We start from the raw sequence: 12,373 nt of genomic DNA, 5'->3' as shown, positions 1-12,373 counted from the left end.
AGCAAGTAGCCACTGAGCCCTTTTTATCCAAAATGGAAAAGTTAAATACATGTTTTTTAATCAGATAAATAACAAAAATCTAGGATGAACTGTCACTCCAAAACCAGTTGACCAATAGAGACGCATCATCTATGCCTCCATCTAAACCCCGCCTACATGGAATGAATGTGCCAACTTTGAAAACGCAATAAAGGCAGGGTAACTTAACCAAAGATAGAAAAATTGCAGGCAAAGAGGGAAGCGTTTCATCGCAATCATTGAAAATGTTGAACTGAAAACAATTTTTCTTTTGCATTTTTGCATTCATTTACAATTTATTTGTTCTTGCCTTTCAAAATGATTTCCTTATTTATTTTAATCTCAATACTTTTGGGTTAATGTTTTGCTTTCAGTATCATTATTTTTGTTTGCAATAAGAATTTTTTTCACGAATTGAAAAGGTTTGCTTGATATTAAAGGCACAAAAGTAATTCCATAGCATAGGGGTGGAAAAAAACCTTTCATACGTATCCCTGAACCCTATTGGTCAAAAAAAATTCTGCTGCCACAATCCACAATACTGCACACACGTGACCATCCTGTGTTTAGTCAGTTTAACGCTTGCACTTAAAAGACAAGCCTTTGACATTTGCTAACTACATAAGCACTCTTTACACACTGTTAATGTCATCTTGACAAAACCGCTGCTCGCCGCTTCGTATCGCTGAAAGCGGACCATGGCGGCTGCCACGAGCAGCAATACATCCACAACCACGCTTCAGATCAAGCATTCCAACATCGAGCATACGCGGAAACGCATAGACCCTCGGAGGAGACAAGCCGCGCTCTCTTTTCTCAGTAACATTTCTTTGGATGGTCGACCCGTGCAAGATGATGCCGACAATCAGACCGAAGAGGATAATTCAGTTGAGGCCAGGACTAGACAGAGCCTGGTTACCGCTGCAGAGCGCCCGCTGTACGTGGCTGGCAGTGGCGCTGCGGTAGCGAACCCCACGACGGCCGCCCAGGCGCTTGCTATTGCGAACCAGGCTCTGATTGCTAACACCCGAGCCAGTTTTGGGATTGGTCCCGCCGCTGCAGCTCCAGCATGTACAGATCCGGAAGGGGATGCTTTCGGCCATTCAATTTTCAGTTCGCCCTTCTCTGCAGTACCAGCCGCGACTAGAGGCAGGCTTCAGACCTACACTCAGGGAGTTGCGCCTGCTGCCTACTTCAGGCAGGCTTCCCAGGGCTGCTGTCTGGAGGGAGGACAGATCGCCAACTCGGTACTAGAGCTGCAGAGATCAAGGTAACTGTAGATCTCTGCATCATGTAACGTTAGTGTTTACATTCATGACGTGTGAAGGAGTTTATACTGACTGTTATGTATGTCAATGTTGCCCATATTGGGTATAGTGTACTGACACAGAAGCCCACACAGGCAATGTTTACACTGCGCTCTCACAAATTAGGCATCATGTCATATGCTACAATATTGCAACCCAATAGTGTCAACAGTACACTACAGGCTACAGTGTTGCAACAGGAAAGTGTTATCTTGATTAAGGTCTTTGTTGAGTGAAGCCAAGAAACATGATCCACAGACCTGGGCTGGGCTGGGCTGGGCTAGGTTAACGTTTATCAACAGAGATAATTTAAATAATAGCACGGGTTACTCCTGTCACAGTTTCTACTATGGCTGCTCAAAGGGCATCATAAGTCTTAGTCAGTGTACTGCTAAAGACAGGTTAAATAAAAATAAAGAGACAGACAGCAAAGACAAAGTGCCCTCAGATTTGTGAAACTGTATCTCATCCATGAGCAATTTACACACTTGTGTGCCGAGATTCAATAATACACCAATCCACATGCAGTGGCCAATTGATTCAAGTGGAATCAATGTTGCATATCAGCAGGATTAGGTGGAAAAGGTTAACCATTGTGGCATAATTTAGATTAGCCTGCCTTAACAGTATGATGCATGAGTCCTTAAATAACGTAAAACATGTTAGGGATTGCACTGAAACCGTATGAGAGATCAAACAAGTAAAGGCATGCCCAGAAGGAAGAAAAGGGTGTCTTTTTCTCCCCCATACAGATGCAGTCCCACCATGACTACTTGCCAGGTATGGAGATGTAGGCCTATAGATATGATCTTATTTTACAAGAAGGCAACAGCTGGTAAGCTGTGGCCTAGTTCCTTTCACAGACCTCATCACTTCAGATGAATGTTTTCTATCTTGAGGACTGGTAATCTACTTGTTACCTAACATGGCCAATTAAGTGAGGGCTAACTGACAATATAGCCTATTGGTTTTGCACAGTACAGTATACAGAGCTAATGCAGCCCAGGTAGGCCTATTGTTTATTCTGGAGCTGAGGGTATGTGTATTTTAAAGTTACCCACCACCTGCCGCCTTGCCCTCTCCTATGCGATATAAATATCCTGTAATCCAACACTCCCAAATACACCGGACCACTGATGCCTTTTATTCCAAACCTTTGTTTACTCTGTAGAGTAGACCAGAGCACAGGGAAATATGAGTCTCTCTCTCTCTCTCTCTCTCTCTCTCACCACTGCAGGAGAGCTGTCAGTAACAGTCCTCTCTTTCTCTCACTGTGTCAGAAAATGCTGTCAGATACACTACACTCTCAGGCCACTCCACGATGGAGACACTCCATGTCTCTTGCCTTGCTTGTCCTGTCCTCTCTATGGTGTCTTGCAACTGCCAGACTTCACAGGACAACGCATTCATGAAGCCATTGTGAAGCATTTAGTTCACCTTTTGACTTAATCGAAGTGACATTAGCCAGACTGCTCCTGAAATCTGTCATGAGCTAATGCCATATCTTAAGAGTGAAAAGTACATGTAGCGTAAAACATGCCATTTGGTAATGAATGTGTTATGAAGATGTTATATGAACAAATACCTTACAGATGGTTTGTTAGGTTTTGTAAAAATAAACTTTCTTAAAAGTGGAATTTATTTTTTATTTATCAACCCCAACAGTATTTTATACAAAGTTTAATTCATTAGCTTACTGCAATATATTTCTCTTGAAGGTGTTACGATGACTAAAGTTTGCATTGGGGCTTCTCATTGCATTAGTTAGCCATGTAGTGAGCATGAGATACAGTACCATGATTTAGTAGCTAAACCCCCACAGGTTATGGAATGCGGTCGGTCAGAGAAGGAAGCCCATGTAAACTGAATTATAAGCTGTTGAGAAATAACTAAGCCAACCTGTTGATAGACTCTGGCCACATTTTCCACAGACATATCATAGATGGGAGTCCCACAGTGCCTGGTTTGTTTTCTCAGGGCAGCAGCTTTGTGGAAATGTGGCCAAGTCCAGAGAACCCTGGCTGGGAAAGGAAAGGCAGGATGTCCAGGCTTTCAGAGACGCTGCCCGGCCAGGCTCTCCTTTCTCTCGGTTTCTCTCCTCCTCTCTCTGTTTTCTACCCTCCACTCCACTTCCTCTCCCAAGGGCACCAGACTAGACTCTTTCTTTCTCTTTCTTTCTCTCTCTCGCTCTAAATAATAAACGAAAGTAAAATAAACAATCAGAAATTAACAGTAAAGCTGCATCCCTGTATGATGAAAGAAATCTGTGATTTTTACTTGATGTTTTTATAATGTCTTATGTTTTTAACTCTCTTTTATCTCTCTCTCTTTATCTCTCTCCATCGCTTTATTTCTTTCTCTCGTTATCCCTCTCTTCCCCTCTCTTTCTCCCCCTCTCTCTTTCTCCTCTGCCTCTCTCTCTCTTTCTCCTTTTCCATCTCTCTCTTTTTCTCTCTCGCTTTCTTTCTTTCTCTCTCTCTCTCATCTCGCTCTCTCTCTTGGCCTCCATTCCTGCTTCTGCTCCCAGCCAGGAAGCCCCAGTCCCCAACCCTCTGATCAGCTGCCAAAAGATACTAGACCAGAGCTCAGAGCTGCTTAAAACCATCCTCTTGTTCGGTGTGCACTGGTTTGAATGCATGCAGATGATGGCTGGGTCTACATAGGCTGCAGTATTCTACTGCTCAACCTAGACTCATAAATTAGACTAGAATGGAAAAGGCCATTGTGTAAGACTGAGGTGTTTCAGCCGGAGGTGTTGATCTGTTTCAACCGGTTTAAAATTAAATGTATATTTAGCGTAGTGAGCATTGTTGGCACAAAATCAATTTCATAGAAATTGTTGATGATTGACAGTTTTTTATGCAGTTAATTCAATTATACATTGCAAAGTCTCCCCATGTTTTAAACCATTTTTCAGAAGTCCTCGTTGTGATCAGAAGCCTACTATGGGGAGACTATGAAGCCATAGAAGAGAAACCACATGCAGTATAAACCATTACAATGGTCTGGTCCTTTGCAGTTTTGTGCGATTGAGTCATATCCTTTAGGTTAGGAGGTTGATTGTTGTTCGGTGATGTCATGGTTGGCATAATCACATGTTTATGTAAGCAGCAGACTTAGCCTAGTTTTCTTCTGAAAACCTTGAGGCTTGAACTGTAAGCAAAAGCTCAAAAGCAGCTGTAGGATATGGTTAAAAACGCCACCATAATCAAAACATTACTGGTAATGAGTCTGGAGACAAGCTAGTCAGCATGGATTACTCCTTAGTTCCGAAATGGATCTCTGAGTACAAGTTCACTAGTTCAAGTTCCACAATGCTAGTTGCACTGTTTCTCACCCTAAACAACATGCTATTTTAAGGGATGGACAACGGATGGATTCAGTGTGGTTTTACTGTATGTCAAGCCACTGGGAAAGGGAAAGGGGGATACCTAGTCAGTTGTACAACTGAATGCATTCAACTGAAATGTGTCTTCCGCATTTAACCCAACCCCTCTGAATCAGAGAGGTGCAGGGGCAACTAACCACACGGGTCTGTGTCTTGAACAATAAACAGTTGGGTTTATTGGCACCCTTGATAAAAAGCAAAAAACACTTTATAAAATAAATAATACAAATGCTGAGCTATATTGTATGCTCCAATTCTTTTTTCAATTATATTATTTTCTACTAATACAATTGCACAGAGAAAGAGGTTTTGTCAAACAAGTCATACAAAAAAATCTCAAAAAGGTACAGGTCAGAATTATTGCCATCCCTGTTTTCAATACTCTAGCACCCTCGCCTTGCGACGATAACGACACTGAGCCTTTTTCTAAAATGTTTTGAGATTGGAGAACACATTGGGAGGAATCTTAGACCATTCCTACATACAGAATCTTTCCAGATCCTTGATATCCTTAGTCTGCTTTTATGGACTGCCCTTTTCAATTCACAACACAGGTTTTCAATGGGGGAGACTTGAAATGTAGATTGTGTGGTCAATTAACCATTTCTTTGTGGATTTTGATTAGTGCTTGGGGTTATTGTCTTGCTGGAAGACCCACTTGCGGCCAAGTGTCAGCCTCCTGGCAGAGGCAACCAGGTTTTTGGCTGTTATGTCTTGGTAAAGTTCATGGCCCCAGGACCAATGGAAGCAAAATAGCCCCATAACATCAAAGAGCCACCACCATATTTTACCATAGGTATGAGGTACTTTTCTGTATATGCTTCTGTTTTTCAACACCAAACCCACCACTGGTGTGCGTGGCCTAAGAGCTCTATTTTCATGTCAGCTGACCATAGCACCGGTTCCAATCCAAGTGGCAATGCCATTTATCAAACTCCAGGCGGTCCTCTGTAGCCTCGTACGAACCATCCTGATCTTGCAAGCTTATATTCTGTTTCACTACACGGATACAGTCTGACCACAACCAGATTCAAACAGTTTGAATGTTTCCCTTCCGTCCTCTAATAATCTGTAGGGGTGGTTGATTTGATGACTACAACGAGAACTGGGCACAGAAGTTGAAAACCATAACAACAATGGCTGCTCTTGAGGAGGTTGGTGTTGGAACTGGAGGGCATAACTGCAGTGAAGGCTTTTCGCTCTTCTCCCGACTGGGTTCGCGAAGAGCTTGATTTACCAGCTAGCTCCACTGGTTGTCAAGAAAATGGGACGGATCAAGAACCCAATTCTTGTTGTTGTCGCCATTGGTCACCCTCCATGGAGGACCAGATCAGAAAGGCTGCGACGCGCTGGGGATCACTGCTATGCAGCTTGGTGTAAATAATGATGAGCACATCCTCCATGGACGTTGCCAGGTTCTTTTCGGTAGCCCAGAGTCTTGGTTGCTGAATGACAAGTGGCAGAATATGCTTCCATCAACATTGTATCGAGAGAACCTCATGGGGATTGTTGTGGATGAGATTCATGTCACATACAAATGGTAAATATATCTACATAATTTGATATTAATGAGTCTGCGTAATGTTGAACATTACTTGGACTCCTAGCTAGCTATTTAGCTAGCTAGCTAGTGGTGTATAAGTAAAAATGAAATGCTTGAAAATGTCCAACACATCTGAGAACTTATTCTAGAAAACAATGAAATTATACCTTTACAATTGGTTTACCCTGTAATATATATATTTTTATATATACAGCTCTGGAAAAAATTAAGAGACCACTGCACATTTTTCTTAAATCAGCATCTCTACATGTATGACAGCCATTCCATTCCAGTGTCTGTTGAATTCCAACACAGGCACACCTCATTCTACTGAATTAGGTACTGATTAGGTGATCATCTGAACCAAATCTTATTTAACGAGGAAAAGTATAAAAACCACTGCTGTGGTCATCACTATCCTCTTGCAATAGGACCAGCTGGATGGCAAAAACAGTGCTAATAGTACCTCAAAAGTAATATTAATCAAAAAATAACTATTGACCATGCCAAAAGAGTTGAAAAGGAAAGTTTTGAGTGAGGAAAAGAAGGGTTCAATTCTGGCTTTACTGGCAAAGGGATACAGTGAGCGTCAGGTTGCTTCCATCCTTAAAATTTCAAAGACGGCGGTTCATAAGAACAAGGTCAAGCAGCAGACATTGGAGACAACAAAGCTACAGACCGGCAGAGGGCGAAAACGACTCTCTACTGACCTGGATGACCGCCAACTCATTCGAATGTCACTCAACAACCGTAGGATGACATCAAGTGACCTACAAAAATAATGGCAAATGGCAGCTGGGGTGAAGTGCACGGCGAGGACGGTTCGAAACAGGCTCCTAGGGGCAGGGCTGAAGTCGTGCAAAGCTAGAAAAAATCCCTTCATCAATGAGAAGCAAAGAAAAGCTAGGCTGAGGTTTGCAAAAGACCATAAGGATTGGACCGTAGAGGACTGGAGTAAGGTCATCTTCTCTGATGAGTCCAATTTTCAGCTTTGCCCAACACCTGGTCGTCTAATGGTTAGACGGAGACCTGGAGAGGCCTACAAGCCACAGTGTCTCGCACCCACTGTGAAATTTGGAGGATCGGTGATGATCTGGGGGTGCTTCAGCAAGGCTGGAATCGGGCAGATTTGTCTTTGTGCAGGACGCATGAATCAAGCCACGTACAAGGTTGTCCTGGAAGAAAACTTGCTTCCTTTTGCTCTGACATTGTTCCCCAACTCTGAGGATTGGTTTTTCCAGCAGGACAATGCGCCATGCCACACAGCCAGGTCAATGAAGGTGTGGATGGAGGACCACCAAATCAAGACCCTGTCATGGCCAGCCCAATCTCCAGACCTGAACCCCATTGAAAACTTCTGGAATGTGATCAAGAGGAAGATGGATGGTCACAAGCCATCAAACAAAGCCGAGCTGCTTGAAGTTTTGCGCCAGGAGGGGCATAAAGTCACCCAACATCAATGTGAAAGACTGGTGGAGAGCATGCCAAGACGCATGAAAGCTGTGATTGAAAATCAGGGTTATTCCACCAAATATTGATTTCTGAACTCTTCCTAAGTTAAAAAATTAGTATTGTGTTGTTTAAAAATGAACATGAACTTATTTTCTTTGCATTATTCGAGGTCTGACAACACTGCATATTTTTTGTTATTTTGACCAGTTGTCATTTTCTGCAAATAAATGCTCTAAATGACAATATTTTTATTTGGAATTTGGGATAAATGTTGTCAGTAGTTTATAGAATAAAACAAAAATGTTATTTTTACCCAAACACATACCTATAAATAGTAAAACCAGAGAAACTGATACTTTTGCAGTGGTCTCTTAATTATTTCCAGAGCTGTATTGTTGAAATATCATAGCTCTTTTGTCATGTATATTGCATTAACAAATGTGTATTTATCATTGTTGTTATTACACTGTTTTCAATTTGTCTCAACAGATGTCCCAGACGGTTTGAGGAGCTGGCTGCATCTCTCTGTCACATTGTGGACAGATTCATCATATTTGGTGACATCACTGACATTGCAACAGGTGTCAGAAATATTACCAGTCAAACGTTTGGACACACCTACTCATTCCAGGGTTTTTCTTTATTTTTTACTATTTTCTACATTGTCGGATAATAGTGAAGACATCAAAACTATGAAATAACACACATGGAATCATGTAGTAACCAAAAAAGTGTTAAACAAATGAACATATACAGTGGGGAAAAAAGTATTTAGTCAGCCACCAATTGTGCAAGTTCTCCCACTTAAAAAGATGAGAGAGGCCTGTAATTTTCATCGTAGGTACACGTCAACTATGACAGACAAATTGAGGAAAAAAAATCCAGAAAATCACATTGTAGGATTTTTTATGAATTTATTTGCAAATTATGGTGGAAAATAAGTAGTTGGTCACCTACAAACAAGCAAGATTTCTGGCTCTCACAGACCTGTAACTTCTTCTTTAAGAGGCTCCTCTGTCCTCCACTCGTTACCTGTATTAATGGCACCTGTTTGAACTTGTTATCAGTATAAAAGACACCTGTCCACAACCTCAAACAGTCACACTCCAAACTCCACTATGGCCAAGACCAAAGAGCTGTCAAAGGACACCAGAAACAAAATTGTAGACCTGCACCAGGCTGGGAAGACTGAATCTGCAATAGGTAAGCAGCTTGGTTTGAAGAAATCAACTGTGGGAGCAATTATTAGGAAATGGAAGACATACAAGACCACTGATAATCTCCCTCGATCTGGGGCTCCACGCAAGATCTCACCCCGTGGGGTCAAAATGATCACAAGAACGGTGAACAAAAATCCCAGAACCACACGGGGGGACCTAGTGAATGACCTGCAGAGAGCTGGGACCAAAGTAACAAAGCCTACCATCAGTAACACACTACGCCGCCAGGGACTCAAATCCTGCAGTGCCAGACGTGTCCCCCTGCTTAAGCCAGTACATGTCCAGGCCCGTCTGAAGTTTGCTAGACTGCATTTGGATGATCCAGAAGAGGATTGGGAGAATGTCAGATGAAACCAAAATATAACTTTTTGGTAAAAACTCAACTCGTTGTGTTTGGAGGACAAAGAATGCTGAGTTGCATCCAAAGAACACCATACCTACTGTGAAGCATGGGGGTGGAAACATCATGCTTTGGGGCTGTTTTTCTGCAAAGGGACCAGGACGACTGATCCGTGTAAAGGAAAGAATGAATGGGGCCATGTATCGTGAGATTTTGAGTGAAAACCTCCTTCCATCAGCAAGGGCATTGAAGATGAAACGTGTCTGGGTCTTTCAGCATGACAATGATCCCAAACACACCGCCCGGGCAACGAAGGAGTGGCTTCGTAAGAAGCATTTCAAGGTCCTGGAGTGGCCTAGCCAGTCTCCAGATCTCAACCCCATAGAAAATCTTTGGAGGGAGTTGAAAGTCCGTGTTGCCCAGCGACAGCCCCAAAACATCACTGCTCTAGAGGAGATCTGCATGGAGGAATGGGCCAAAATACCAGCAACAGTGTGTGAAAACCTTGTGAAGACTTACAGAAAACGTTTGACCTGTGTCATTGCCAACAAAGGGTATATAACAAAGTATTGAGAAACTTTTGTTATTGACCAAATACTTATTTTCCACCATAATTTGCAAATAAATTCATAAAAAAATCCTACAATGTGATTTTCTGGATTTTTTTCTTCAAATTTTTTCTGTCATAGTTGACGTGTACCTATGATGAAAATTACAGGCGCCTCTCATCTTTTTAAGTGGGAGAACTTGCACAATTGGTGGCTGACTAAATACTTTTTTTCCCCACTGTATTTTATATTTTATATTCTTCATATAGCCACCCTTTGCCTTGATGACAGCTTTGCACACTCTTGGCATTCTCTCAACCAGCTTCACCTGTAATGCTTTTCCAACAGTCTTGAAGGAGTTCCTACATATGCTGATCACTTGTTGTCTGCTTTTCCTTCACTCTGTGGTCCGACTTGTCCCAAACCATCTCAATTGGGTTGAGGTCGGGGGATTGTGGAGGCCAGGTCATCTGATGCAGCACTCCATCACTCTCCTTCTTGGTAAAATAGCCCTTACACAGCCTGGAAGTGTGGTGGGTCATTGTCCTGTTGAAAAACAAATGATAGTCCAACTAAGCCCAAATCAGATGGGATGGCGAATCGCTGCAGAATGCTGTGGTAGCCATGCTGGTTAAGTGTGCCTTGAATTCTAAATAAATCACAGACAGTGTTAACAGCAAAGCACCCCCACACATAACACCACCTCCTCCATGCTTTACGGTGGGAAATACACATGCAGAGATCATCCATTCACCCACACCGCGTCTCACAAAGACTCAGCGGTTGGAACCGATCTAATGTCCATTGCTCGTGTTTCTTGGCCCAAGCAAGTCTCTTCTTATTATTAGTGTCCTTTTAGTAGTCGTTTCTTTGCAGCAATTCAACCATGAAGGCCTGATTCACACAGTCTTCTCTGAACAGTTGATGTTGAGATGTGTCTGTTACTTGAACTCTGTGAAGCATTTATTTGGGCTGCAATTTCTGAGGCTGGTAACTCTAATGAACTTATCCTCTACAGCAGAGGTAACTCTGGGTCTTCCATTCCTGTGGCAGTCCTCATGAGAGCCAGTTTCATCATAGCGCTTGATGGTTTTTGCGACTGCACTAGAAGAAACTTTCAAAGTTCTTGACATTTTCGGTATTGACTGACCTTCATGTCTTAAAGTAATGATGGACTGTTGTTTCTCTTTGCTTATTTGAGCTGTTCTTGCCATAATATGGACTTGGTCTTTTACCAAATAGGGTTATCATCTGTTTTGATTTGTTTAACACTTTTTTGTGTTATTTCATAGTTTTGATGTCTTCACTATTATTCTACAATGTAAAAATAAAGAACAACCCTTGAATGAGTAGGTGTGTCCAAACTTTTGACTGGTAGTGTACGTCCAGGGGAAACCTCTACAGAGGAAGCATCTCCCATGCCGTTTGCCAGGTTGTAGACATGTCTACACATACAGCAAAGCAAGAGAGAACCATGAGAAAAAAACATCACATATTTGAAGTAGATTCAGTGCCAGATGCATTACGCCGATTCTGTTGCAAAACGTTTTGCAACAGAAAGCATTTACTCCAAACGGAAAACACAAATGATGGTTTCAATTGGACAAATTCAGGTATGGCCCTCCCTGTTTCATTTGCTTTGTTTGCTTCCGTTTGATTCTTAAATGGTAAACGGTTGGGGCCACAAAACCAACATACTGAGGCAAGACTCAGCTTTGGCTTCTTCCTGTCCAACATGCAGGATGCAGTGAAGGAGGGTGATGGAGAGATATTGTTGAGGTTATACACTGTAGCTCTGTTGTTCTACAAGGCCTATGGTCATAGCCAATATGCCTACAGTACCATTCTACTGACTTTGCAAGTCGGTGCCACTCTTTCCCCTCGGTGGCACAAAGTCTTACTTGGAACAGGTTCTGTAATGGGAAGGGAAAGAATATCCCCCTTGATTTACACCTGGAACATCTCAATTTATTGAAGTCATTTTTTGAAGGGCCTGCATCCAAACATGACTGAGAAAACAGCAGACAAGATTAGAAAGTCCATTGGCGTCCTCAAGGACTTGATGGACAGGCTTCAAAATCTAGTGGCATCCATCATGCTTCTCGCTAGACTGGGGACATTCTAGCCCTTGTGGTGGTTGTCAGGGAGGCAGAGCTGTATACATTCAGGCAGAGTTCACAGCATTCCCTGGTTTGAGGAGTGGAGAAATGTTCCCGTTTGATTTGAAACAACTTGGGTGCCAGGCTAGCTGGGGATGTGGTTAGCTCAGCCTGACCATCAAACCCTGTCTAAGAGGTAAACAGTGATTTGGGAGTTAAGGAGCAGGAGTAGGCTAAATCAACTAATGTTGTCACTGTAGATATTGCTTATTGAACTGTATTTGTATTTATCAGTACAGCTTTTTATCTGCTTTTACCTGTAGAACTTTCCATGTATCATTGTTCTGTTGTCTACTGTAACAAAGTACAAATCTAACTTTGATTTATGCTTCTTGATTAATTCATCATTTTGAAAAAATCCAAAATGTTAACAGTTGAAATTAAACTACACCACCGAC

The 12,373-nt window shown here is 42.2% G+C and overlaps 1 protein-coding gene across 3 annotated transcripts in view; it reads left to right on the top strand.

The window, feature by feature from the left end:
• Positions 1-716: 716 nt before the first annotated feature.
• Positions 717-12,373, top strand: part of LOC311146728 (CDK5 and ABL1 enzyme substrate 1-like) — a gene marked incomplete at both ends in the record, with an annotated part of 32,555 nt that continues 20,898 nt past the window's right edge. For 2 of the 3 annotated variants that reach the window (XM_084183289.1, XM_084183288.1), the window contains one exon: positions 717-1,288. In XM_084183289.1, the coding sequence (XP_084039415.1) occupies positions 717-1,288 (572 nt within the window). The remainder of the gene's footprint in view (positions 1,289-12,373) is intronic. The other variant, XM_084183290.1, reaches the window with a different exon arrangement.

This window comes from Coregonus lavaretus (genome assembly GCF_964263955.1).
Source record: "Coregonus lavaretus genome assembly, chromosome: 19".
In the NCBI taxonomy this organism is placed as follows: domain Eukaryota; kingdom Metazoa; phylum Chordata; class Actinopteri; order Salmoniformes; family Salmonidae; genus Coregonus; species Coregonus lavaretus.
Note: the sequence above shows the minus strand (reverse complement) of the source record. Positions and strands in the feature narration are given on the sequence as shown.